Source organism: Tauraco erythrolophus, chromosome 2 (assembly GCF_009769465.1).
Source record: "Tauraco erythrolophus isolate bTauEry1 chromosome 2, bTauEry1.pri, whole genome shotgun sequence".
Classification (NCBI taxonomy): Eukaryota; Metazoa; Chordata; class Aves; order Musophagiformes; family Musophagidae; genus Tauraco; species Tauraco erythrolophus.
This window is the reverse complement of record NC_141466.1, coordinates 109003575-109027403: the sequence shown is the minus strand read 5'-3', so window position 1 is coordinate 109027403 and position 23829 is coordinate 109003575. Positions and strand designations below refer to the sequence as shown.

General features: G+C 37.3%; 1 protein-coding gene across 1 annotated transcript in view; it reads left to right on the top strand.

Moving 5' to 3' along the window:
- Positions 1 to 23829, top strand: part of USH2A (usherin) — a 397560-nt gene that overhangs the window by 304583 nt on the left and 69148 nt on the right. The window contains exons 48-54 of the mRNA XM_086629442.1: positions 2947 to 3115; positions 6096 to 6317; positions 11523 to 11746; positions 14150 to 14360; positions 14768 to 14965; positions 15553 to 15707; positions 17534 to 17732. Coding sequence (XP_086485568.1) covers positions 2947 to 3115; positions 6096 to 6317; positions 11523 to 11746; positions 14150 to 14360; positions 14768 to 14965; positions 15553 to 15707; positions 17534 to 17732 — 1378 coding nt within the window. The remainder of the gene's footprint in view (positions 1 to 2946; positions 3116 to 6095; positions 6318 to 11522; positions 11747 to 14149; positions 14361 to 14767; positions 14966 to 15552; positions 15708 to 17533; positions 17733 to 23829) is intronic.

Below are 23829 nucleotides of genomic sequence, written 5' to 3'. Positions count from 1 at the left end.
TTTAACAATTTACAGCTGACTGCAGAGAATGTTATAGAGCTACATAATAATGGCACCAACTATATCAATCAGTAATGCCAGATGAGAGTCTGAACGTGTTTTGGAGCTGACTGGACCCCTTTTTGGAAGCTGTCTGTAGGGCATTGAGAAATACTGAGGATCTTAAATAATTTTTAACAAGGAAAAGTAGCTGCTGAAGCTATTGCAACATAGACAGGTGTTGAGCTGGGGATTTTTTGAGGGAATTCAGAAGAAAAAGGAGAGAAACCAATAATAATGCAATCTTATAGATAATGTTCCAACTAGAATGCTGTAGAGTTAGTACTAAAATGGCTCTCCCAGTGTCTGTGTGAAATACACAGAGCAGCAGTTTCTGCTGAGGATTCAGAAGAGAAGGGGCATTTCTTAAAACGGGAAACATCGCATGGAAAATAAAATGGCTGTTCAAGCATTTGAGCCTGGATAATGCCAAAGACATGCAAGTTTCTTTATCTGAGAGATGGAAAGACTGTGTTCAGGTGTAATCTGGGTGGTGTCCATCACCAAAAAGAAGGAAACAGTACAGGGATGACAAATCAAATCCATGAAAAGAGGAAGAGAAATTGGGCTAGACAGATCACAGAGGGAGACACGATCCCAAGGGGCACACAAATTGGGACCAAGAATGTGTGAGGAACATGTATTTGGCCTCCTTTCATGCAGGCAGATACAGCATTTACTGGCTCTGGTGTCTCAAGCTCAGGATGCAGTAAAAAGGATAGGACAGAGGCCATTTTTTACAAGTCTCAAGAGTTGTTGCTAAATGTGATCTATTTTGAAGACTGACACAACAGTACTTGGTTTGATATTTTTAAGAATGCTTTTAAATTACTTGGAAATACAGAGAGATCAGGTAATATTCTAGGTTGCTTTGGAGCCAATTGTAACTGGAGAAAAACAGCCTGGAGTGCGTGCCAGTCATAAAAAAACATCCAAAAGATAGGAAGCAAAGAAAAAGTGTAAAGCAGAGTTTTATTTGACATCTTAACTAATGATCTGGAAGAAAGAACAGTAGGTTAATTAAATTCATAGATTGGATTATGTTACCAGTGACAAGGTGGACAACAAAATAATATAATAGGTCCTACAGAGACTCAAAATTCCTGAACAGAAAATAACAAAATTCAGCTATGCTGGTAGTCTAAAACAGATCATAGAATCATAGAATGGTTAGGGTTGGAAGGGACCTCAAAGATCATCTAGTTCCAACCCCCCTGCCATGAGCAGGAAAACCCTCCACTACACCAGGTTTCCCAAAGCCTCATCCAACCTGGCCTTGAACACTTCCGGGGATGGGGCAGCCACAACTTCTCTGGGCAACCTGTTCCACTGCCTCACCACCCTCTGAGTGAAAAATTTCTTCCTTATATCTAATCGAAATCTCCCCTCTTTCAGCTTAAAGCGATTGCCCCTTGTCCTATCACTACATGCCCTTGTAAAAAATCTCTCTCCAGCTTTCCTGTAGGCCCCATTTGGGTACAGGAAGGACAGATGCTGAATGAGAAAGTGTGCTGGAAAAGCAGAAAACTGTGTGACAATTCAAAGCATATAAGGTAATAAAACTGCAAAATATAATGAGGAAACAAGAACACCTTCTACCCTACCTTATGTTAATTTTGGGTTACATATTGTTTATGTATTGTAAATTGTAAAGAACCTAACCTAATACTCCCAAGAGTGACTGAGTAAAGGCCTTTCAAAAGTGAACAAAACAAAGCAATCATCCTTCTGAAGTTAGAATTTGTTTATGACAAGAAAAGTAATAGTATTTTTTTGTATTCATATATTTGTGTTAACATCATAAATGTAATACAACTTAGATGTCCTGAGCCTAGGACATATATACATTTTTAAAAGCTTTTTATCCACTAGTAATTAAAGTACCTAGGCAAAAAAAAAAAATCTTTCTAGAGGAACACTTTCTTTCTTTGCTGCTAAGATAACCTGATTTAGAGCATGGCTAAAATCAGGGGTTCGAAGTGCACCATGTCGAAAGAAAACAGAGGAGCAACTCTGCTCTAACATCTGTGTTGTACTGTCAGCTGCATTTTCTGTCTAGCTATAAGAGGCATCTTTCTGGCTAATATGAGTTGCACTGTCTGTAGGTCCTGAATGTAGAATTTTTATGATGATTCTACTGATGGTTCTATATGATTTGCTGTGTATACGGTGTGCCACTCCATCGACACAGGAGTAAGTGTACAAATAATTATTTGATTGTTCAAGCGTATAATTTTCTCGACAGCACCTAGAAAGAAGTCCACAGTTAAAAGGCCTTTTCAAAATTCATTTCCATGTAAATTTTATTTTGAAAAAAAAAAAAAATCTTTGTATAAATACCATTCTCTTGAGTTCACATGGTCTGAAGAACTGTGGTCATAAATAAGTGATCATGTGCAATAAGAAGAAAATTCCACTTATTTTTATGTGAAAGAAAACCCAAGAGTTTATATTGGGAAATACTGTTTTTCCATTGTATGGGTTTCAGATGACATGTTTCATCATAAATGAATAAATAAATAAATAAGAATTGGAGAGAAAAGAAAAGGGTAAGGTGATGGAAGATTATATCTACATATTGCAATCTACTCCACATCGAGAGACTCAAACAGCCTGCAAGGCAGATGAAGACGTTTCATATTAACGGACTATTTTATTAAAATGCGGTATGGTTGAAGGCCACAAAATAGCAGCATTCTGTCAGATACACAGTAGTTTGTTGAAGTCTGATAATGCTGGAGCGCACAAAATTTTAGCCAAGTTACATTTTATTTGGCTGCAGTCATCTTAGCGTCCGTACTAGGATGTGTTGTACACATTTTCAAATATGTTGTTTTGCCAGAGAACACATTATGTTCTGTTTAACAGACATTGCCTTACCGATTCTTTTTTTTTAACTACTTCTAGGTATGTTGTAATGGCATTCTGCACGACAATAAACCTGGCTTCCAATGCTGCAAGGACAAGTACATTCCATTTATTCTTAATTCACCAGGGGTTTGCTGTGGTGGTCAGATACATGCTGTGCAACCGAAACATCAGTGCTGTGGTGGTTATTACACTAGGGTATCAGTAGGTAAGAGACAACTCCTTTCCAGTGCTTGGAGGAAAAAAAAAGCAACAAAGTTGATATATCTGTTAAACCAAGGAGAATACAAACATAGCAATAAATGTGGGATTTATCAAGATTTCTAGATGCCTTCAAGACTAGTGTTCAGTGGGATAAGCAACGAAAATTGCACTGACTTTGTCTTCTGAACAGTACACTGTTTATACAAGAAAGGCTTAATTGATGAAACCTGATGATTGGGTCATTTCCCAGAGAACTAATTTATGCCAAACTATACTTAATTGCAGTAAGTGCCGCATAATAGAGAGGGCAGTTCTGCTTAATAGGAACACCATCAGGCAATTTAGCAGTGCGGTTTAGTTCTCTGCTTGACTTGACCCCATGTGATTTTCCCTTGCCATTTCTTTTGTGGAACAATTGTTAGCATTTGGGGTTGATATTATGGATTACGTCACTTCTGCTTGTTTCTGCATTGTCTACTCTTTGTTTCTAGCAATGTCACAGATCAAAGTACACGTCCCCCATGTATTATCTCTGATGGAAATGTGTCCTTTTCTTAAGGCTGATCGTACTCTTATTCTCAGAGATGTTTGGGAAGTTTGCCAAAACTGTGCCTTGGTGCTATTGTCCAGAGTTTGGTTTTCCATTTTTTTGGTGAGTTTTTGACAGGGAGAGGGGAGGAAAAGGAGGAGGAGAGCCCTTTCAGGGGGCAGTGTTCAGAGCATATATCTCTTTGTAGGCAATTGTCAGGTCAGGAGCTAAAATGCTTCCATTACTCATGAGCTGGCACACATTCCCTAGGCTCAGAAATGCTTGAATTTTTGCCAACACATTCAGCACATCCCAAGTTCTGATCCTTTGAAAAGTAATTCATATATCATAATATTAGAATGCCTTCCATGATGTCATCAGAAAAATGCTATCACATGGAAGAACCAGAGAAGAGTATTTTGCTGCCCTCATTAATCTCAATGTACTGAAATGGAGAGATTATTCTGTGACCTCTGTCCCCATCCAGTGGTCTAAGTTAACTAGCTTAATATTGTTTACATCAAGAAAGAAAAGCACTGTGAAAAAAAAGTCTTATGTCTGAAAGTAGTTGTTCAGTCAGCAGTCCACAAAAATGAAACAGTGAATGTTTGAACACGATTTTAAATATTTTTTTTCTAAGTGTACTTGCTGCATTCTCTTTTTCCATACTCTAAAGGGCAGCAACATGAACAGTGTTGGTCACTTTTTTCTTTTTTATTTTTATAAATATGCTAATAACCTCAAGCTAAATGTTAATGTGGGTCATTCTTTGATAAGGATAACAATTAACTGGTAAGACTGCATGGTAGTTTTCAGAAAGAGAACATTTTCAAGCCTAGCTTGGAATGGATCCCATTTTGAGAGGTTAATGAGAAGGTTACTGATCCTTTGTGTCTTATGTCTAATAGTTCTTTTTTTAAAAAAAAACAGTTTTATTTCTGACAGATGTAAGCTAAATTCTGTGTTTTAATACTTTCTCTGTGTAGCAACTAAATTAGATTCCAAGGAATGCAGGAAAATATGATGAAGTATCTAAACAGATTATATCTATTATACTGTAAAAATTTCTTCTCATCTTTTTTTGTTTATTATTGACTTTATTTGATAAAGTTATTTATACAGGAAACTCTCTAAGCATACATATTTCCCAGATGTTGTTTGGCCAGCTTGATAGCTCTAGACGTACTGAAGCACACTGGGCTTGAAGGCATGAAGATTACAAATTAAGAATGCAGGAATCTCAGTTCCTGAAACAGTAGTGCACAAAGAAGTGCAAATATTCATCCCAGAACTAAGATGGGAAGATAGATTCTTACAGCAGAGCAGAACAAATAATGGTACTACCACCCAGGCGCCTCTTTGGCAAGAAATGTCAGGGGGAAGGAAGATAGTGTTCTCACTCATTAATTACAATAGCATCACATGCTTAATTCTGACAAAAGCTGCATTGGTTTTAGGGCTCTCTGTCTGTAATTCCAACCTTTCAGAAGAAAAGGACTGGAGATATTACTTTCAATGATAAAAATAAGTTTTAAAAATCAAAATGCATTTCTTTTATTAACAATCAGGAATCCAAATACTTTAATCATCTCTTATTACCCGTCTTCAATAGCAGAACAAAAACCCTACTCCTTCCAAATGACATTTGAGCCACAGAAAACATTGCAACACAGAAAGATGTAACTTTCAGAACACTGGATAAAATCAAGCACAGACACTAGTGAATGAAAATTTTTGCCATTTACCATAATTTTTGTACCCTTTATAGCAGTATCTACTCTGTTCATAGCACACAGTGTATACCAGTCCAGCCCATTATTATAGTGTCAATCTCCTTGGCAGCCTTGTCCTAAGCCTTTTCCTGCAAAAGCTGATGCTTTTGCTGAAGTAACAGCTAAGTCCAGTGATTGTGATGGTGGTATTTCATTTCAAAAGTGAGTTCAATCCTTAAGGTCTTTCAGAATCCTGAGTGACACTGAAAAACTCTTTAAGCAATGTGAATTAGTCCTTTAAAACAAGTTTGGAATGATTTTGGAGGAGACAAGGAAATTTTTTGCTGAGAATAAGTAAGCTGACTGTTCTGTTAATCTTGGCAAGAATGATCTCTTTACTATGTAGTTGCCTCTACTTAGTTTTCAGCTGTATAATTATCGTATTTACAGAAATTATTTTTGGTTTTCTTCTCAGTTTGTCTTTCTTATGCTTGCATTTTGATATCTTACAGAGTCTTGGCCCTGAATTCATGAATGCATGTTTCTTTAATTATCATTACAAATTAATATAATACTTTTATAGCATTCTAAGTAGCGAGTGATTCCATGCTTTCACGTGGAATGTTTTATATATGAAGCTACTAGTGTGTGAACCCAGACTTGTTGCTACCAGACGAAAGCCTCTCAGGGATTTCAAGAGCTATAAATGCATAAAATCTTTAACTGTATTCTTAAATTGACAGGAGAAGTATGTTGCCCTAACGAAGAGCAAAATAGAGTTTCAGTTGGAATTGGTGACTCTTGCTGCCAGGGAATGCCTTACTCCACATCGGGCAATCAGATCTGCTGTGGTGGATCCCTCCATGACAGTTTCAATCAGCAGTGCTGTGGTGGAGAGGTCGTAAGTACGGACTTGATCTGTTGTGGTGATGAAGAAGAAGGGACTGCACACAAACCTCTCACAGGTAAGCGATAAGTTTGGTTTTTTTTAAAAAAAGGGTCTTCATCTTTCTAGATCTCTTGTGACACCAACCATTCAGCAGTGACACACTCAGATTGAAGGTGTGTATGCCAATTTGTTAAAATGATGTTGCACTTTACTCACCTACTCTGACAGATTGCAGAATGGTGAGCTTTCAGTAACTCTTACTTGCCTTTATCTGAAAGCTGTGGGGCCTGGAGCCACTCCAGAAATTCAAAAAGAGCACATGGTCTGTCAGTATGCCCAACAAGCGATAGGACCAGTCCCCTCTCAGTGTGTACAACAGAGGTTAGACTTGGCCCTTTTGTGCTGCCAGAATTTTTTTGGGATTTTCCATTTGCTCTGCAGATATAGGGTTAGTCATCTAGAAATTGAAAATTACCGTGCTATCTGCTTGATGATCAGTTGCTCATTTGTGCAGCTACATAGGAGTAAACCTGCTGCCGTTCAACATTAACAAAACTTAATCCCTAGCACTAGTCACTTGTTCATCTGGTGTATCCCATTAATCTCTTGCCCACCATAGAAAATTACTCCATCGCTCAGAGGTACAATCTGAACCCTAATTCCTCATAAAGCACTCTGTGACTAGCTAGTGACAGAGATTGGAGGTATTATTACAAACCCTATTCAGGTATTTTCTAGTGTCTTTTCTTTCCACAGTTATTAGACAAATTACATACCATCAGCCTTAGACTTTCTCAGCCTGACAAAAAGACTTCAGGAGCAATTGCAGTCTCAAAGGGGAACCCAATTTCAAAACACAGAAATAATGAAGGTTTAGTACCCAGTTCTGCTTGGTGCACAATGATGAGTGATGCAGTGCTTTCACCATATGCGTGCCAGTTTAAGCCTCTAGTTGCACAACTGAGGATCTTACTACATCGCTAAGAATCCAGATCCGAAGGCTGAACTCCACTCCTCCTTTCCCAACAAATGAGCCCTATCTTCAGCTTACATTTCGTATCCACTGGATCCTTCAGCCGCTGTGGTGTTAGAATTACCCTAGTTCTGTGTGGACTGTCAGGAAGGGCTAATCAGAAGAGCCATTGCAACGCTTTCTGCGGTTCCTATACTATCCTTCCTTTCCAGTGGTGGCTCACGGAGTGTATGCGGGGAACAGCACCCCGTGCATTATTTTAGCTCCCCAACACTATGATCCCTAATTGTGCCTGATCTGCAACGTCGACGCAGGGCTCACAGTATCAGCTCTGAACAAGGCCCTCTTGCATAGCCGCGCATTGTGTGGCTGCCACAAGACGGGGCTGGCTCATAAAACATCTCTTTATGTACTTTATTACTTAAACTCTTTTATTTGCCTGCAGGAGCCCTTTAACAAAATCACATTGAATTGACTTTCTCACACCAAATCAAATCTCCCTGGTCCCAGTTCAGTTGTCTTTGTCAATATGTATTTTATAAATGGAGTGAATTAACAGATGCTGTTGGAACAGAACTGCTGGGGTAGCGTTTATGTTTTTACTGCTCTCTCTGGGCAGATGAGTTGTGTAGGAGTGTAATACAGGTATCTTGGGATGAAAGTTATGTTCTTCATTTCAGTATATATGTATTCTTAACAGTTTTTTCCTTAAATATATATATTTAAAAAACCTTTATACCCCTCTTTTTAAAATGCGTTTAGCCTATAGCGCTCTATCATTTACACCATTTTTCTTGAGAATGGGTCAGGATGACATTCTTTTGGCTATTGAAAAAGAAAACAGTGGCTTTTTCATCGTTCACAGGTTTTCTGTGAGGACTTTATGCTGTGAGCCAGCATGCAGCTGAACACAAGTATAGGTTTGAAAGATGAATTAGTGCCATAGTTGAAAAGAGATCGTATTCTTTTGCGTTAGGCATAGAATAGATTGTGGATTCTTATCATATGGTATACATCATGCTCAATAGGTTTTTGCTTAATTTCTTAGAATAATTCAGCCTCGCTAAATACATCATGAGAATGTACAAGCCAGACACAAAAATCTACCTGCTCCCTATCCCTATTATTATAATGATTCTAATGGAAAAAATACTTCTACATAAAAACGTAATGTACTTATCATTGGCAAATGGATAAGTAGGATTTTGCAAGAATATGATAATTGGAAAGCTGATCTCATTGTCTAGAAGGGGAAGAGGTAACAGGGGTGGCTTTATGCAAAAGCTGAAATGCTTCTGAAGCTCCATTTCGCAGTTGGCGGTGAATGCCGAGGTTAAAAATATAATGACAATTTAAAGCTTTTGTTTGGGAGTTTTAATTCTTTGGAAAAAATCACACAAGAAAAACACAATAAATAAAAGTGCAAGCCTTGTGTATAACCTTATTTGTGCATGACCAGTTTGAAAGCAGCTGGTTTCTGCAGAATCTAGACCCAGCTTTGCACCGAATGTTGGTTTAAGGGCTTCAAGGGTAGAACTTTTTCCTTTGCCATTGTAAAGCTTTTTCAGAGAGTCTGTCCTGTGAAAAGAGATGTTTCGTCCACCTCACATTACTCTTTTCAATTTCTGTTTCCTTAGGTTTTGTTTTTCACCCCTCCTTGGCCTTGTTCAGGCGGGTGACCATAGGGACACCTACTGGCAAAGGCTGGCAGCGATGCCACTGCACACACCCCCCCCCAGCCCCATAGCTGTGCTCTCGTTACCCAAAGTTCTCTGTTTCTGGCTAGAAAGGATAATGTCAGCTAAAACCACTCTTGGATTGCTCTTTTTTTTTTAAAAAAAAAAAGCTTGTAAAATGCCATGATACCAACATCCCATGAAAGATGATGCTTTGTGCTGTTGTGGTTCCTGATCTGTAATAGTTGCAATGCCCACGCGTAAGCCAAGGATTTTTGGAGTAGTCTGCAATGTACACTGGCTCTGTATTTTGTTGATCCTCTGTTCTGGCTCCAAAGGCTAAGCCTTTTAATACTCATTTTTTCCCTTTTGAAAGCATTGGTTTTGCAGATTTACTAAATTAGTAATTCATCGCTCAGCTATGTTTGTAAATTTTTTCAGTTGCTGGGGATGAACATGAAATAATTGTTGACAGAAATCACTGTTAGCAGGAAGCGTCTTTTCCAGCCCATGGATTTTCTTTTCACTGTAATGCAGTATGTGCCTACGAAATATAAATATATAAAGCGTGACACACACACTTTCCAGCTGATTTACGAATACTTTGTATTTTGGTATTTTGCTGAATTCAGCAATGGTTTATAGGAATTTCTGGATCCTTAAGCAATTGAACGAAGTGATTTTTAGAAGGCAAATCAATCCATCAATATTACATGGTGCTATTTTGTTTTTCTCAGAGCATATTTAAAATTGTACGTTTGAGGTGTCAAGGTTCAGGAGTCAAGTGCTACATGTGATAAATTAAGCAAAGGTCAGAGGCTATGCAATGCAGTTTCAGAAGATTGTCTACCTCTGCCTTTGCAGCTCATTCATGCTGAAGTGATGCACTATGGGAATTACTACCAAACTCTGCTCTGCAACATCTGCTCTCCCTAAGTGAGTTAGTGCACGTCAGACATCTTTATGTCAGAATATTGCAGTGATGGATGCAGTCTTCAGAAAATGCTGCATAAAAATCTGGTGTGCCGTTCTGGCCATTAAGTGAAATTACTATTTAAATTAATGGCGCTGTCACAGTTTATCTGTGCAAAGAATGAACGCTGATTAGGGTATTAAGTAATTAGCAATTTATCACACTGGAACAAGGTTGATAATAATTAAAGAAGTAATGGTTTACCAAAGAAACTAGAAAGGGAGTCACTTCTTGTTATGTGAGTGAAATCTTGGCTGAAAAATTTAATTCAGCTAAACAAAGATGAGGTTCGCAGTGAAAGAATTCAGCCTTGTTTGTTTCAATAGAAAAACAGTTCATTATCAAAATTTTAGTTTGCCTGTCAAAAGTCCCTTGGGGCTGTCTGAGTTGCTTATTAGTACTGAATTGAGTCATTTTCTGCATTAATTCTCTGCTTAAAATTGTTAGAATCTGAAGACAATTTGAAAAAAGGGTGTGAACAGGAGGAAGTATTCACCTCTTGGAGAGCTGGTAGTCACAGTTTGATTTCTGTGAATGGAACCAGCCCTACAAATGGGTAAAGTATGCAAGTAACGTCACCATTTTGAGTCATTCCAGTGATTGGAATGAAATGCTCTGAATGCTTTAGCAGGATCGTACCCTTAAAGAGTAATTTTCATTATGTATGACTTCCTAAGAGAGATTTGCTGCAATAAATGGCAGTGAGAAAAGTGGCCACTTTTGCATGTGTTTTAAATGTCGACATACTAAAGAAATTATGTTGAATACAAATTACTTTGTAGATGTAACTGTATATCACAGACCTGTGGGTTTTTTTGTGGTATCTTTCTAGTTGAATTAGTAATAACATTTATTTCATTGCCAATTATAGAGGTGTTTGTAGCATTTGGTTCAGAGTTAAAATTTACCCCTTTCTTTAAATGGTGTGGGGTTCAAAGCTGGTATTTCACAGTCGCAGAATCATTCATGTGAATATTTTGAAAACTACAGTGGTTATGGCAAGCTTTAATTTTAAAAATAAAATTATTAAAAATAGAAGAATATGTGCAAATATTATTTAGATATTAACATCTTAAAAATAATTCTCTGTATTAGATGACTGAAGCTTCACTGTGGGTATTTTGCAAGTGACCTATTCAGTTCTACCTGTTTAGAATAAACCCCGACTTTAAAAGGTAAAATTTAATATGAAACATTCTGGAATGCTAAGATGCACTATTGGAAGGCTGCCCACGTAAGGCGGGGATGAATGAGAACTGACTGGAAAGTACATGGAGAAGCTTTCTCAATTTCTGCATTCTACAGGAGATTTTCGTCAACAGTCTGTCTTTGACCTGCTGTGCACAGTACCTTGGTATGGGTTTTCACAGCGAAGGTTCTTACAAACCTTCAGCAATTGTGTAAGTTGATTGTAGGAGATCCCTGTTTATATATATATATCAATTCTTGATTGTTTTCAGTAGGTCTAGAAGTCAGGACACTTACTTCAGTCACCTCACGTTCTTATTTAATCTCACTTTAGCTAAATCTGAGTAATTCCAGCTGCTGATGGTTTTATGCCAAGCTATATTGCATTCTGAGCTTTCTCTTTTCTTATCTATTTATTTATTTACTTACATTTCATATTCAGATATTTTTTTGTTTGTTTGCTCATTTCAGGGATGTTCTGTTGTGGGCAGGAATACGTTAATATGTCAGATACCATATGCTGCTCAGGTTCCAGTGGTGAGTCCCTAGCACATGTTAGAAAGAATGACCAAGTGCCAGTAAAATGCTGTGAGACTGAACTTATTCCAAAGAGCGAAGAATGCTGTAATGGCGTTGGATATAATCCTTTGAAATATGTTTGCTCTGACAAGGTTTCAGCTGGAATGATGATGAAGGTAATTGATAGAAAATCTCTCGGTAGCTCTGATTTGACAATGCAAAGAGAAATACACTGTTCGTAACTATTTTTCTAAAATAGGAATATAAAAACTCTTGTGTGCATTATTCATTTTCACATTACATCCATATTAATACCGAATGAGTTCACCATGATTGATGTTATTGCAATGAATTCTAAAGGAATTAATAATGATTAGCTGCCTCTGTGAAGTGTTGCCCAGCACTTCAGATTAGTACAGTGGCTAAAATCTGGCATACTAACAAGACTGGCATGTATAGCCAGTTTTCGTTCTGTGACCACTGTTCCTGATGATGTTCCTTAAGTGGAAATTAAAATTGAAGTGGCCAGTTCTGAAGCATAAAAATGCTATTACATTTCAATTTGGGCAGGCACTATGACATAGGTTCCCCAACATCATAAAAAAAATAAATAAAAATAAAGCAATTGATATTTCTTGACAGACTTAATCCTGGTCGTATAGAAAACCAGTGGCAATTTTGGCATAAATTTCAGCAGTACAGGGACAGGTTCCTGTATAACTTTTAGCAAAAATGAGGCTATCATATTTTTTGGTGCCTTTTGTGCCTAATGACATATACAGTTTGTTTTCACTCTGTTTTAATGTAAGAGTAAAATAAGCACCGTAGAGGCTAATTACATCTTTTGTAAGAATGGCTAGTGGCTATAGGTATCAGCATGAGACACTTTGGCCAAACTTTCAAAGCTGCAAATTCTTGCAACTCCAGTTTAATTCAATAGAAATCTTCAAGAATTAGCATCTTGGTTTTATACGTAAGCTGCAAAAGTATTGTCAACTGTTATTACAATTTCTGTTTAAGAAAATGAACATTTCAAAGTATGGAAATCCTGTTTATATATATGTATATTCTTTTATAAAAATTTGTATTTATATTTCAAGAGAAAGAAAATAGGTGAGAGAGAAGGAAAGAGCGTTGGATATTGTGAATTTTACAATATGGAAATCAGGTAGATATTGTAGAATTTATCACTGAAGTTAAAAGAAAAACACACCCTATCCTGCCACATGCACGTGTTCCTTTATCCTTTTTGTTCACTTGCTAAGTTAATACACAAATATTTTTTCTGTCTTCTCCTTTTCATGTCAAGGTTTTTATGTCATTTCATTTTCAGAGTGAATAATTTTCTCGCAGAGAAAATCCAAGTGTTGTGATGAGTCAGCTACAGCTCCTCAATGCATTGTATTAGTAGTTCATGCAAGGCAAAAAAATGGCTGAGAACAGATTAATGAACTCTGCTAGACAACATGCTAGATCCATGCCTTGGGTATAATGTATAAACAAAGGAAGCGCTTTGTATTTCACTTACCTGCAGTAGAAAAGAGATAGTAGTGCTGTCTTTCTGTTATGTACAGATTGACTAACACTAAAAGGACTGATATTCTGAGACATATTCTGGAGCTTCTTTTTATGTGAATGAACTCCATCTATATCCTACATCCTATATTGATATCTATCACAGTCTAATTTTGGTGAAAGTGCCAAGTTTGGGAAATTAAATCAGCTGAAGTTCATAATCAGCTAACAAACTAATTTCAATAGGTGAATTAAGAAAGCATTAGATATAATCTGTTTGTTTATCCTTCTAAACTTTGTAGCCTAATGGGCAGAAATATTTGTAGCAAATATTGCAGTGCATTTCTTCCTGCAACAACCTATATTTTATGAGAAATATGGCTCTCTTGGCTTATTGTTTGGCAAAAATATTATTTCATGAATTTTAATGGAAACTTGTGGATGTTCAGTGTATATTTCAATTTCTGTCAATTGTTCTTTATGAGTTAAATCTGTCGGCATCAATGTTTGCAGAAGTCCTCTTATTGCAGCAGTCCTCTTATTGCAGGAAAACTTCAGTTTAGGAGTGATGTGGTAGAGGACATGATTTATATAGCTCATGAATAGGGTCCTCAGCTCTTGAAAGCTGCCAAGGAATTGCACAGAGCCCTCTTTTGTATTTGGCAAGCTGTGCGAGGGGCTGGGAACTTGCTACTGATTTGCCATTGGATATGGGCCTTTGCAGCAGCATACTGTTCAAATTCTCCGATAAAATCCTCTTCTCATTTGATTCTAGACTCTTCTACTTTCAACAGACCCAGACTTCTGGGCTTCCAGCAGTTAAAATTCGTGATGTTTTCATGCAAGTACCCTACAAAAAAAATCTGTTTCTTAAAAGCATTAATGATCAAAGACAGTCGACAGGCCAAAGGCTGAAAGGATCTCCCATATGCCAGACACATCAGCAAACTCAAATGTGGTTGCCTGATCTGAATGTTGCATAAAGACAGAGAAATACTAATGGAAACATTTGTAAAGAAAGGAAGATGGGGTAAATATATTAAAATTGAATGTGTATTCCTTAGGTGAAAGAAGAATGTAAGGCTAATATCCTTTGCCCTTTATCTATGGACGCAACAGCACATTGTGGAAAGTGTGACTTTGATCCTAGGGAGAGTATCTGTGCATGGATAAAAGGTTCACAGAGTAGTACAGAAAAGGAGATAAAAGAAGGTGTGTGTCCAGCGAAAGAGGAGACTATCTACACGGGAAGTCCAAACCAGTATTCATTTACAGGTAAGAAAAAGTAGCATATCAGATTAGTGATTTGCTAATGTATTTACCTTGCTCTGAAAAAAGAAAGATGTCCTGAATGTTATCAGTTATTCTAATTAAATGTGAAGCAATTGTAGTGAAGTAGCATTCTTTAAGAAGTAATCTGTGAATCAGGACAGTATTTTCAGGGAAATGAAATTAGTAGCAAGAATTTCAGTGAATAGGTAAGTTCTGAACCTGCTTTCACAAAAGTTGATAGAAGTATTGCTATATCAGAAAATGGCCCTGACTAAAGGAACAACTTCCACATCTGTCTTTAAACTCAGGAGTAGTCCCATATGCACAGGAAAAAAGTAAAAAAAAAAAAAAAAAGTAATTTTGTATTTTGATAAGACTGAGATGATCCATATGTAACTTTCTTTTTCTAGACCTGAACCTCGAACCTTTTATCACATATGAGTACAGGGTGGCTGCTTGGAATAGCTATGGAAAAGGCTTCAGTGAAATTAGCAGAGCTGTCACTAAGCAAGATGTGCCACAGGGTATAAGTCCACCAAAATGGACCAAAGCAGATAACCGGGAAGACATGATACTTCTGAACTGGGAAGAACCACTTCAACCAAATGGTATTAATATATCTTTAAACTGTATTCAACTGGTAGTGTTCCAAAATCACAAAACGTTTCTTAATTGATCACTGGCACTGAAATATACATATTCCTAAACTCTACAAGAAGAATTTACTCTAGGTTGAGATTGTTGTAATTGCAAATAAGATTAGAGTCTGTCTTCAGAGAAGACAATTCAGTATGTCTCTAAGAAGTGCCCAGAATCCTCTTTTGAGAACAGTTGTAATAATAATTGGCAAACATGATCAGAAAATCACAATCATGTTATAAAATATTTGAGGATTTGAGGTGGGGGGAGTGGGTGATACTCATGTTTCTTTCAGGAAATCTTGTTTGTGATTTTCAAACAAAGAGAAAACTTGGAATAGCTCTCAATAAAAATTGAGATCTACTGAGATGTTGATGTAGAGGTTGAGGAGAGTAGCTGGTAACTGACATTAGCCATTTAAGCAGAATGATCGTCTGTTGCAGTGGTCGCCTAGAAATTTCATCTAATATTTTCTCTGTGCAGAGTAGGTTATTGCAGTATACCATCATGCCAGATTTCTCAGCTAACAAAAGGGAAAACTTTCTTTTTGCAATAGGTCTTATTATTCACTATATCATTCTCCGAAATGGAATCGAGCGTTTTAGAGGAACAGAAATGAGCTTCATAGACACAAGTGGTGTCCAGCCATATCAAGAATATTCATACCAGCTGCGAGCCTGCACTGTTGCTGGTTGCACAGACAGCAGCAAGGTTAGTGAATTGGTCTTTATGGAACAGGTGCCAGAATTTTATCAGCCAGTGTGGTAACATAAAAATGCTTTTGGAACAGCGTAATTTGAAGACATGCTGATTATTGAGTGAGGAAGCGAGAAACATGAACAATCTTACTTGGATTCAACTATTGACAGGCGATTATTTGGAATCTAAGTTTTAAACAAGCAAGCAGCAGAAGAAAGCAGTATCTCTGTCTTGGCAAAGCTGAAATTGCACTGTAGGAATTGATGTCTGTTAAAGAGAAGGCTGTACATGATAGAATAGAGTAGGGAATATTAAAATGCACTTTCTCTAAGCCTTGAAGTTAAATCTGTGCTTCTCAGTAAGAGGTCTATAGCCTCTTCTTTCTTGGTGTTAGTTCTTAGTATATCTGCTTTAACTCTAGACTATCAATTTCTTCAACAATTTTCTTATGCTGAGACTCCTTCCACTATATTGGCCTTCGCTGGCGTTCCACGTCTGCACTTGCTTCAGGCTTTACACTGCCTTTGTGTTCAGCCTGCCTCTGATTCAGTTTTAAGCAAACAGAATCTATTCCCTCCCTTAGTCACTGCTTCATTTTCTTTTGTACCACTTTGAATCATGGATGCCTTTCACCAGCATTACTGTTTAACCAGCTCTAGTTTCTTTTCTGCGAAGTACCTGCCTTACTACTCATCATTTGGAAAAACTATTTCTTAAGTGACCCCTTTTTCACAATAATATCCTTGTCTCTATCAAAATGAATTTCCAGGACTGCAAGTGAAAGTGAAATTTCCAGACTGCAAGTGGGGCAGAGACGGGGAATAATGACTATGCTTTGTAATTATAATATCTATAGGATTAAAGTGTTGATTTTTTTTTTTTCCAGGTGTTTAAGTGTTTTTCTTATTGGTGCAAATCTCAGCCAAAAGTATAAGAAAAGAAGTACTGATGCAGAGGGATGGAGATAGGCATAGTCCTCTACCTGCACACAGAGCTGTGGTCTGGAAGCTATGTAGGCACAGTCGCTGCGACCATAGGCTTGAGCTAATAAATCCTGCTTATTTCACTTGTCTGTAATTAAGGAGTTTACTGTTGCAAACACTGAAGTCTGCAAGTAGGGACTGATTCCACCGAATGCACTAAGACAATATATTATAGAGGGCACATTTTATATTTACAGCATAATATAAATACTTTATAGGGGTAATAACAGAAAAAGAAAAGTGATTCTCAAAGAGAAAAAGGTCTGACTTACTTATTAAACCAATGTAATTTGGAAATGCCTCTGTAGGAGATGGTAGAGATATGTCGATAGAAAATTAGCTTTTTCCTATTTCTTCCTTTTTTGTAGAAAGAGCTTAAGAAGTGCAAAGTTATTCTGTCTTTCAAAATCTTTGATTTCCTTACAAAAATATGGAGTTGCAAATAATTACAATAGAGTTCAGATTTCATGGGATATATGGAGGCTTAGCCCCATGTTTACTGGTTCTTAAAATATATGAAATCAGGCAGTTAAAATGCAGAGACACTGACAAACCATATGGAAGAGAGTTATCAAGAGTTTTCAAGCAATACAGTTTTTGTTGTTTCACTCTGTGCTATACACTGGAGCTAAAATGTGGTGAACCTGTTGTGATAAATTGTAGACATAGACTTATGTAATGTATTCAAGGTCAGATTTCATTGTGAAAAAGGAGGAAAAAAGTAACTAGTTCTCCAGGCTGTTGGTAATGATATGCCAGGCCAAACAACATTTTAAAACAAAAGTGACATTCTCATTGATCATGGTATCTAGTGTACTATTACATTAAATTGCTGTTTAATTCATATGTCTTCAGGTAGTTGCAGTCACTGTCCAAGGAGTCCCAGAGAGTGTTCAGCCACCAGACGTCAGTGCTTTGAACTCAACAGCATTACATATAAGCTGGATTGCGCCCAAGAAACCAAACGGTGTCATCAGAGAGTACCAGATCCATCAAGTAGGGAAAGGACTTATATACACTGATGCTGCAAGCAGAATGCAGCACACAGTATCAGGTAAGGAGGCAGAGCTCTCTGACAGGCTAATGTCCTGTCCTTAAGATATAAGACAGCATTAATATATTAAAAATGCTACTTGTCAGTAACTTTTAAATCCCCGATACTATGCACAGTTTAGAATGCTTTATCATGACTTTACATATCTTAAATTTTTTTTTTTTCCATCTCTTTCCTTTCTGGCTGCTGTTTGTTAAAATATTAATAGATTTAATTTCAAAATTTTAAAATAAATCTATGCAGCTCAATTCAAGATGCATGCTTTGTGGTGTGCTCGAGGTCTCAGATATTCTGTGTAGACTTGCCATCCTTTCACAAAGATTCAACTCCTTTTACTGTCATTAATGTGCAGTTGAAGTCACTAGTGCTGCTGTGAATGTGTAGCAGTGTAGGAGCAAGAAGGATCTGGTACTTTATGCTTGAGATAATAAAAAGGAAAGGAAGACAGAAAGGGAAAGATCCTGGATTCTTTTTATGATCTTTTGTATTACTTATAGCCATTTTGAAAATACTTGGTGAAATTTCACTAGTGTGTCTGTATGTGAAAGAAGCTTTAGTCAATGGATTTTGGGAGAAGGTTTGACTCAGACTTCAAGTGTATCATTTTCACATATTCAATTGTTAGTTATATTTGAACGTTACACTGAAGCAAAATTATTCTTAGAAATATTTCTGTTGAACACAAAACAGGAGCATAAGCGTTCTGGGATATTTTTTCACTCTTTGGCCTCAGGTTGCTCATCAAATTCTTGTATCTATGATTTTTATTAATTCATAAATACATTATCTTTTCCTTTTTTTTTTTTTTCACTCAAGTAGGAAACTTAGAAATTCATCTGTTATACACATCATATGATAGCCACACAAAGAGTGGAAGTTGACTTACGGCACATAAAATCTGTACAGCGTATATGGCGCTCTCAACCACTCCTCAGACATGAGTCCTGACTCAGAGTGGATCTCTTACTGCTTTTAAAGAGTTGTTCCTTGCTGTAGTAACTTACAGAGGAGTAAAGGATTGCTGTTCCTCTTTGACAATATCATGCTCAAGTATGAAATTCATCAATGTGAAATTCATCAACTGTATATTACACCTGTCTCCATATTCAGTGCTTCTGGACATGAAATGTTAACTGGAGTATGCCAGTTGGTGGTGCATGGTTTAGAATTACAGTTTTAAGTTTATACTGTAAATAATGCCTACCAACAAGGAATGATTTATATCAAACCCATTGATAAATACTTCTTGTGCTTCCACATCTTTCCCAAAAGGCAGTTATACCTCTACAGTAACTGAGGTTTTAATGCAAATGATATTGGTTTTCTTACCAGTTGGAAGGGAGAGGAAATGAAATTACCTCCTGAGAAACAAGGATGTTTTTTTCTGTTTGTGTGCCTGTTCCATTAAGCCACTGTCCAATGCTGCCATGTTAAGCCAGGAATGAAATAAGTGTTCGTTCCTCCTGACAGTTATAATCAAATCTTGTGCTGTTTTCTGCAGGAGCTTCCTTTGGTAATAATGTGGAATTCAACGCAGTGATGTAGCAATTTGGATAATTATTGCTCTCTAAATTAGAAGAATGAGATAAAACAATCAAATTTATTTCATCATGCGTAATCTCAAATGTTTGAACTGCTGTCTTATTCCCTGTGGATATATGTTTTGATTTTCTCACCTTCCTTTTTTTAAGGCTTTTTTTTCTTCCAAAACTGTCCGCTTTTCCCTGAGCAACAGTGGAACATTAATGAAGCTGTAGCATTAGTATTTCTTGAGACTTTGAATCTGGGGTCTTGCAAATAACAGACGAGAAGGCAAGCACCTTGCCACTGCACCATTGTCTTGCTGCTTATTTTTAATTACATCAAAGCTTTGGAAACATGATCCCACAAATGCTTTGTGGGAATAGTGGTGAATGTGCTCATCATGTGAAATCCATAAATTGCTTATAATCCTCTCAAGATGTTAAAAAAAGCATTAAGTAATTGAAGACAGGAAGTCCTCAGTTAATTATTTAGAGGTGTTATCAATGCTTTAAGCAAACTGAAGCATTTTCTGCTATCTCACTGAGTTGAATGCCACTGGGACCTAGGGGCAGCAGCCATCATCTTCTCATATTCTCTAATGCAAACAGCACATGGCAGCTTGTCAATAAAAGACCTTTTTATATCATTTATTACTGAACACTTCCACTACCCTGTACAGAACAATTTGGATGACAGTTATGGCATTGTTTCACTTTGTGTTACTACTACTTTACAAATGGGCCTGCTAATGCTTTGCAGTGGGGGCCAGGCAGAGGGTAAGACTGAAGAAAATAATTAGGGGAATTGTAAAAGAAAGCTAAGAGTGCCCTCTTCAGCAGCAGCAGGTGGGTTTATAGCAAAGATTCTTCTCAACTCCCCCTTTTTAGTACGCTAAAGATAACATCCCAAGTAAAAGGCTTTATCAGGAATTTATAGGATCAATCACCTTTAGCTAAAAGCCAAGCCAAGATCATTGGCATTTATTTTAGTAAAAGAAACAATATTAAGAAATACTTTATGTCTGAATGGATTGAAGTACTTTCATCTGAACATATTCTCCATTTCAGGATAGTGAAAACTGAAGAGATACAGAAATGTTGCCACTGGTCAACTCTATCTATCTCCATGCATTAGTAATCATTAGTAATATTTATCTAAAGGAAACTCTTGGGGGTGGAGGGGTTGTGCGAGGCTGTGGTCAGCAATCTGACATCCTCTTGAGTAAAATTCCCACAGTGGGGCCCGGGTGCGTTAGCCTAGAAGCTAATTACTGACCTTCCTGGAGCCATACCCACGAATGGAGGCAAACAGCATCAGAAGGAATTGATTTGGCTAATAGAACAATGCATTCTTAAAAAACAACTGTTTCACAGCCTTTTGGCAAATGGCAAATGCTGCAATAACAAGATAGACTGCTAAGTTAAAATAAATAAATAAATAAATTGTTAAAACCCACAATAATAGACCAAAAAAGAAAAGGAAAGGAGAAGTATCCTCTAGTGAACAATCAAGTAGGGAAATTGGAAAAGCAAAATACTGTTTATGTTTCAAGATTATCTTACTTGTTATTTTTATTATTAATCACATACGTAGATTTGCATAGAGCTTTCCAAAGCATACATAAGACAAGGTGTTTAATGCAAAGCTTTAATAATCTAGATAAAAGTCTACTCTGACTGCTCCATGTACGACTAGAGGTTTCAGGTATCAGAATTTCCAGAATCACCAATAAATTTAGTGAAACCATGTGCTCTTTTTTTAATGTCCATTTTTCTCTTTAAAGTGTAGTTGTAAATGAGTATTGCTTTATTATGCATGTTTCCTTTAAAAGTGAACATGACTCCCTTTAGGGGAATTCAAGTAATTTGTTGCCACAGTAATCTTTTCTATCCTGAAATGTTAAATACTTGGCTTTCCTCCATGCCTTTGCCTCTCTCTAGTCTGCAACTGTCATTTTCTCCTTCTTGCTTTTATACACCGCGTTCAGATGATTTTTCTTCTCCTCCAGTTTATGATTAGGTTACAGTCAGGGCTGTCCCTCTGAGTCATCTCTTTATTTTCTCTCCTTCACGTCTTGTTCAATTTGTAAGCAGCCTGCATGTTTTCCATTCAGTATTTTACCTTTCTACATAATTGTTGCTTATTCTTTCTCTCTATTTGTTTGTAATATATTTTAATTAAAATATCTTCATACTGGCTATAAGCAAGGATTTGTTTATAAACAAAGATCTTGCCCAGACCTTTTTTCTTGTCGCAGAATTGCATTGTTCTTGAAGTAATTCCAATTAAGCATATGAGCTACATCAAAGGTACGTTATTAAGGTCACAAAGCCATGCACTTAAAAATTGACCTGTATAATACGTATCAATTGACCTGTATAATCCTGATTTAGCCTCTTTCACACAAGCAGTCTGGATTACACAGTAGTGTAGTCATTTGTACATAGAGCTACTGCCTCATTCAGTCCACAAGCTCTGCCTCTTCCAGGGAGGAATAAAACAGGAAAAAAAAAAAAAACCCACACCAAAAACCAACACAAAAAGGGCCCTGTACTATAGGACTGCTGCCTCAGCTTTTGCTGTTTGGTAGGTTTATTCCTTCTGGGAATCTTAGTGTAGATGGGCATAATTCTACACCTGCCCAGAGCTAAATTTCCCTTTTGCTCAGCAGAAGTCAGGGAGGTGCAAGCCCAAAGATCGTGCGAGCGTGGAGCACAGTGAGGAAGGCGATAGGGATGCTACCAACTCAGAGGGATAAAACATGGATCGATGAGGGGCTGGCAGCATTGGCCACCGAAGGAAGGAGAAGGAACAGTGTCCTGGGACGACGGCCAAGTGGCAGCACGTAGGGCGGCTATGCTCCCATGTTGGCTCTCCCTCCAGCTGCTGCCAGCCTCTCGGAGCTGCAGCTGAAGTCACCAGTTGTGCTCAGATATAGAAGGTTTTGCATAATACCAGGTACTCTGGCAGCCAGGTCCTGGGCATCCCGGATGGCCTCCTGGCAGGTCCAGGGAGGTTTTTGTCCTTCTCAGTCTCTTTGAGTCAGCATCTTGTTTCTGAGAGATAGAATTTATTTTTTTTTTATTTTTTTTTATTTCTTCTGGTACAACATTAAGCCATTTGCAATGCTCAGCTGGTTGGTATTAGTAAAGCAACTGTTTGCTCTAGAGGTGGACACTACAAAAAAAAAAGTCTGGAATTACATGCACGTAGGCAGGCCAGAGACCACATATTGGAGGGAATTTTAGATAGGACTGTGCCACAAAGCCTCTATACAAAGGGGGACAATTCATATTGTACAATGTCCTAACAGTGGGATTTCATAGTTTATGAGTGTTCAGTTTTGCAATCTCAATATTTTCGCAGAGTTTTTGTGTATAATTTGCTGCTTCTTGTACTATTTGTCCCCTTTGCATTCAGGAACAGGAACTTCTTTTTAATGTATTAGGAGATGTTAACAAGAGGGTCCTTGAAAACGTGCCAGAAGTTTTCAATGCCTGTGCCTGATAATACCATTTTTAAGATTAACTTTGAGAAATACCAAAAAAAGTAGTTTAGGAAAGATCCTGTAACCTGGACTGGAGCATGCATTGTGAGGCAGTCTGATCAGCAGTTAAAGCTGAGCTCTGAGGTGTTCAGGATAGGCTTGCAGAGATCTGCATCTTTAATGATTTAATTGTAAGAAGCCTTTAATGGGTGTGCAGAAATGGCTGTTTTAAAAGCTTAGTATCATAGCCAAATTTGGGGTACAATTTTATGAGGAGTCCTAAAGTCAAATTCTTAAGCTTCAGGCAACTTGATGTCAAATCTGAAGTCATTGACACACAGCACAAGGTTGTTTGAAAATTTCCAAGGAAAGGTCAAAGCAATACATTCTCTTTTAGTCTCATTCAAGGGTGTCCAGCACAGAACATTTAAGCTGAAAAAATAGTTTTTAAAAAATTAAAGGTAACTGAAATTAATATCTTGTAATCGGGAGGGCTTGATTGTCAGTCTTGCTTCTAACTGCTTTACAGCATTTATAGTAAAATTTTGTAACAAATAGGAAAAAATAGGGGAAAAAAATGAACAAACAGAAGTTGGGAAGGCGGCAGTAACAGACTATCTTTGGACTTGTTTGCAATATAGTAGATTTCATGTTCAAGTAAGAGAGTATTTTATTATCTTTTCTTATTTTTGCAAATATATTTTTAATAAATTTTCAAAACATTACAGGCTCTTTAGCTTACCAAGTCCAAAACTCTAATGAGTTACACTTTCAGGTGCTTATCTGTTGGAAACCTTCGAATTTCTATAGCCATTACCAGCGATGCAGATTATGTCTGTGCCAGGAATGTTTACGTGCTTTCCAGTTTATTTTTAACCATTTCATACAGGCATAGGTTAAAAAACTCAAGAAACAATAAAAAAACCCACCACACAAAAAACAACCACACCTTAGAGACTGGGTAAATTTTCAGATGATAATCTGGGCTACTGCAAGTACCATTTAAGTTAATTGATTTGAAGCTAATTCAGATATTTCTATATGAGGGGCATCCATAGCTCCATGGCAGCATAGACACACATTCAA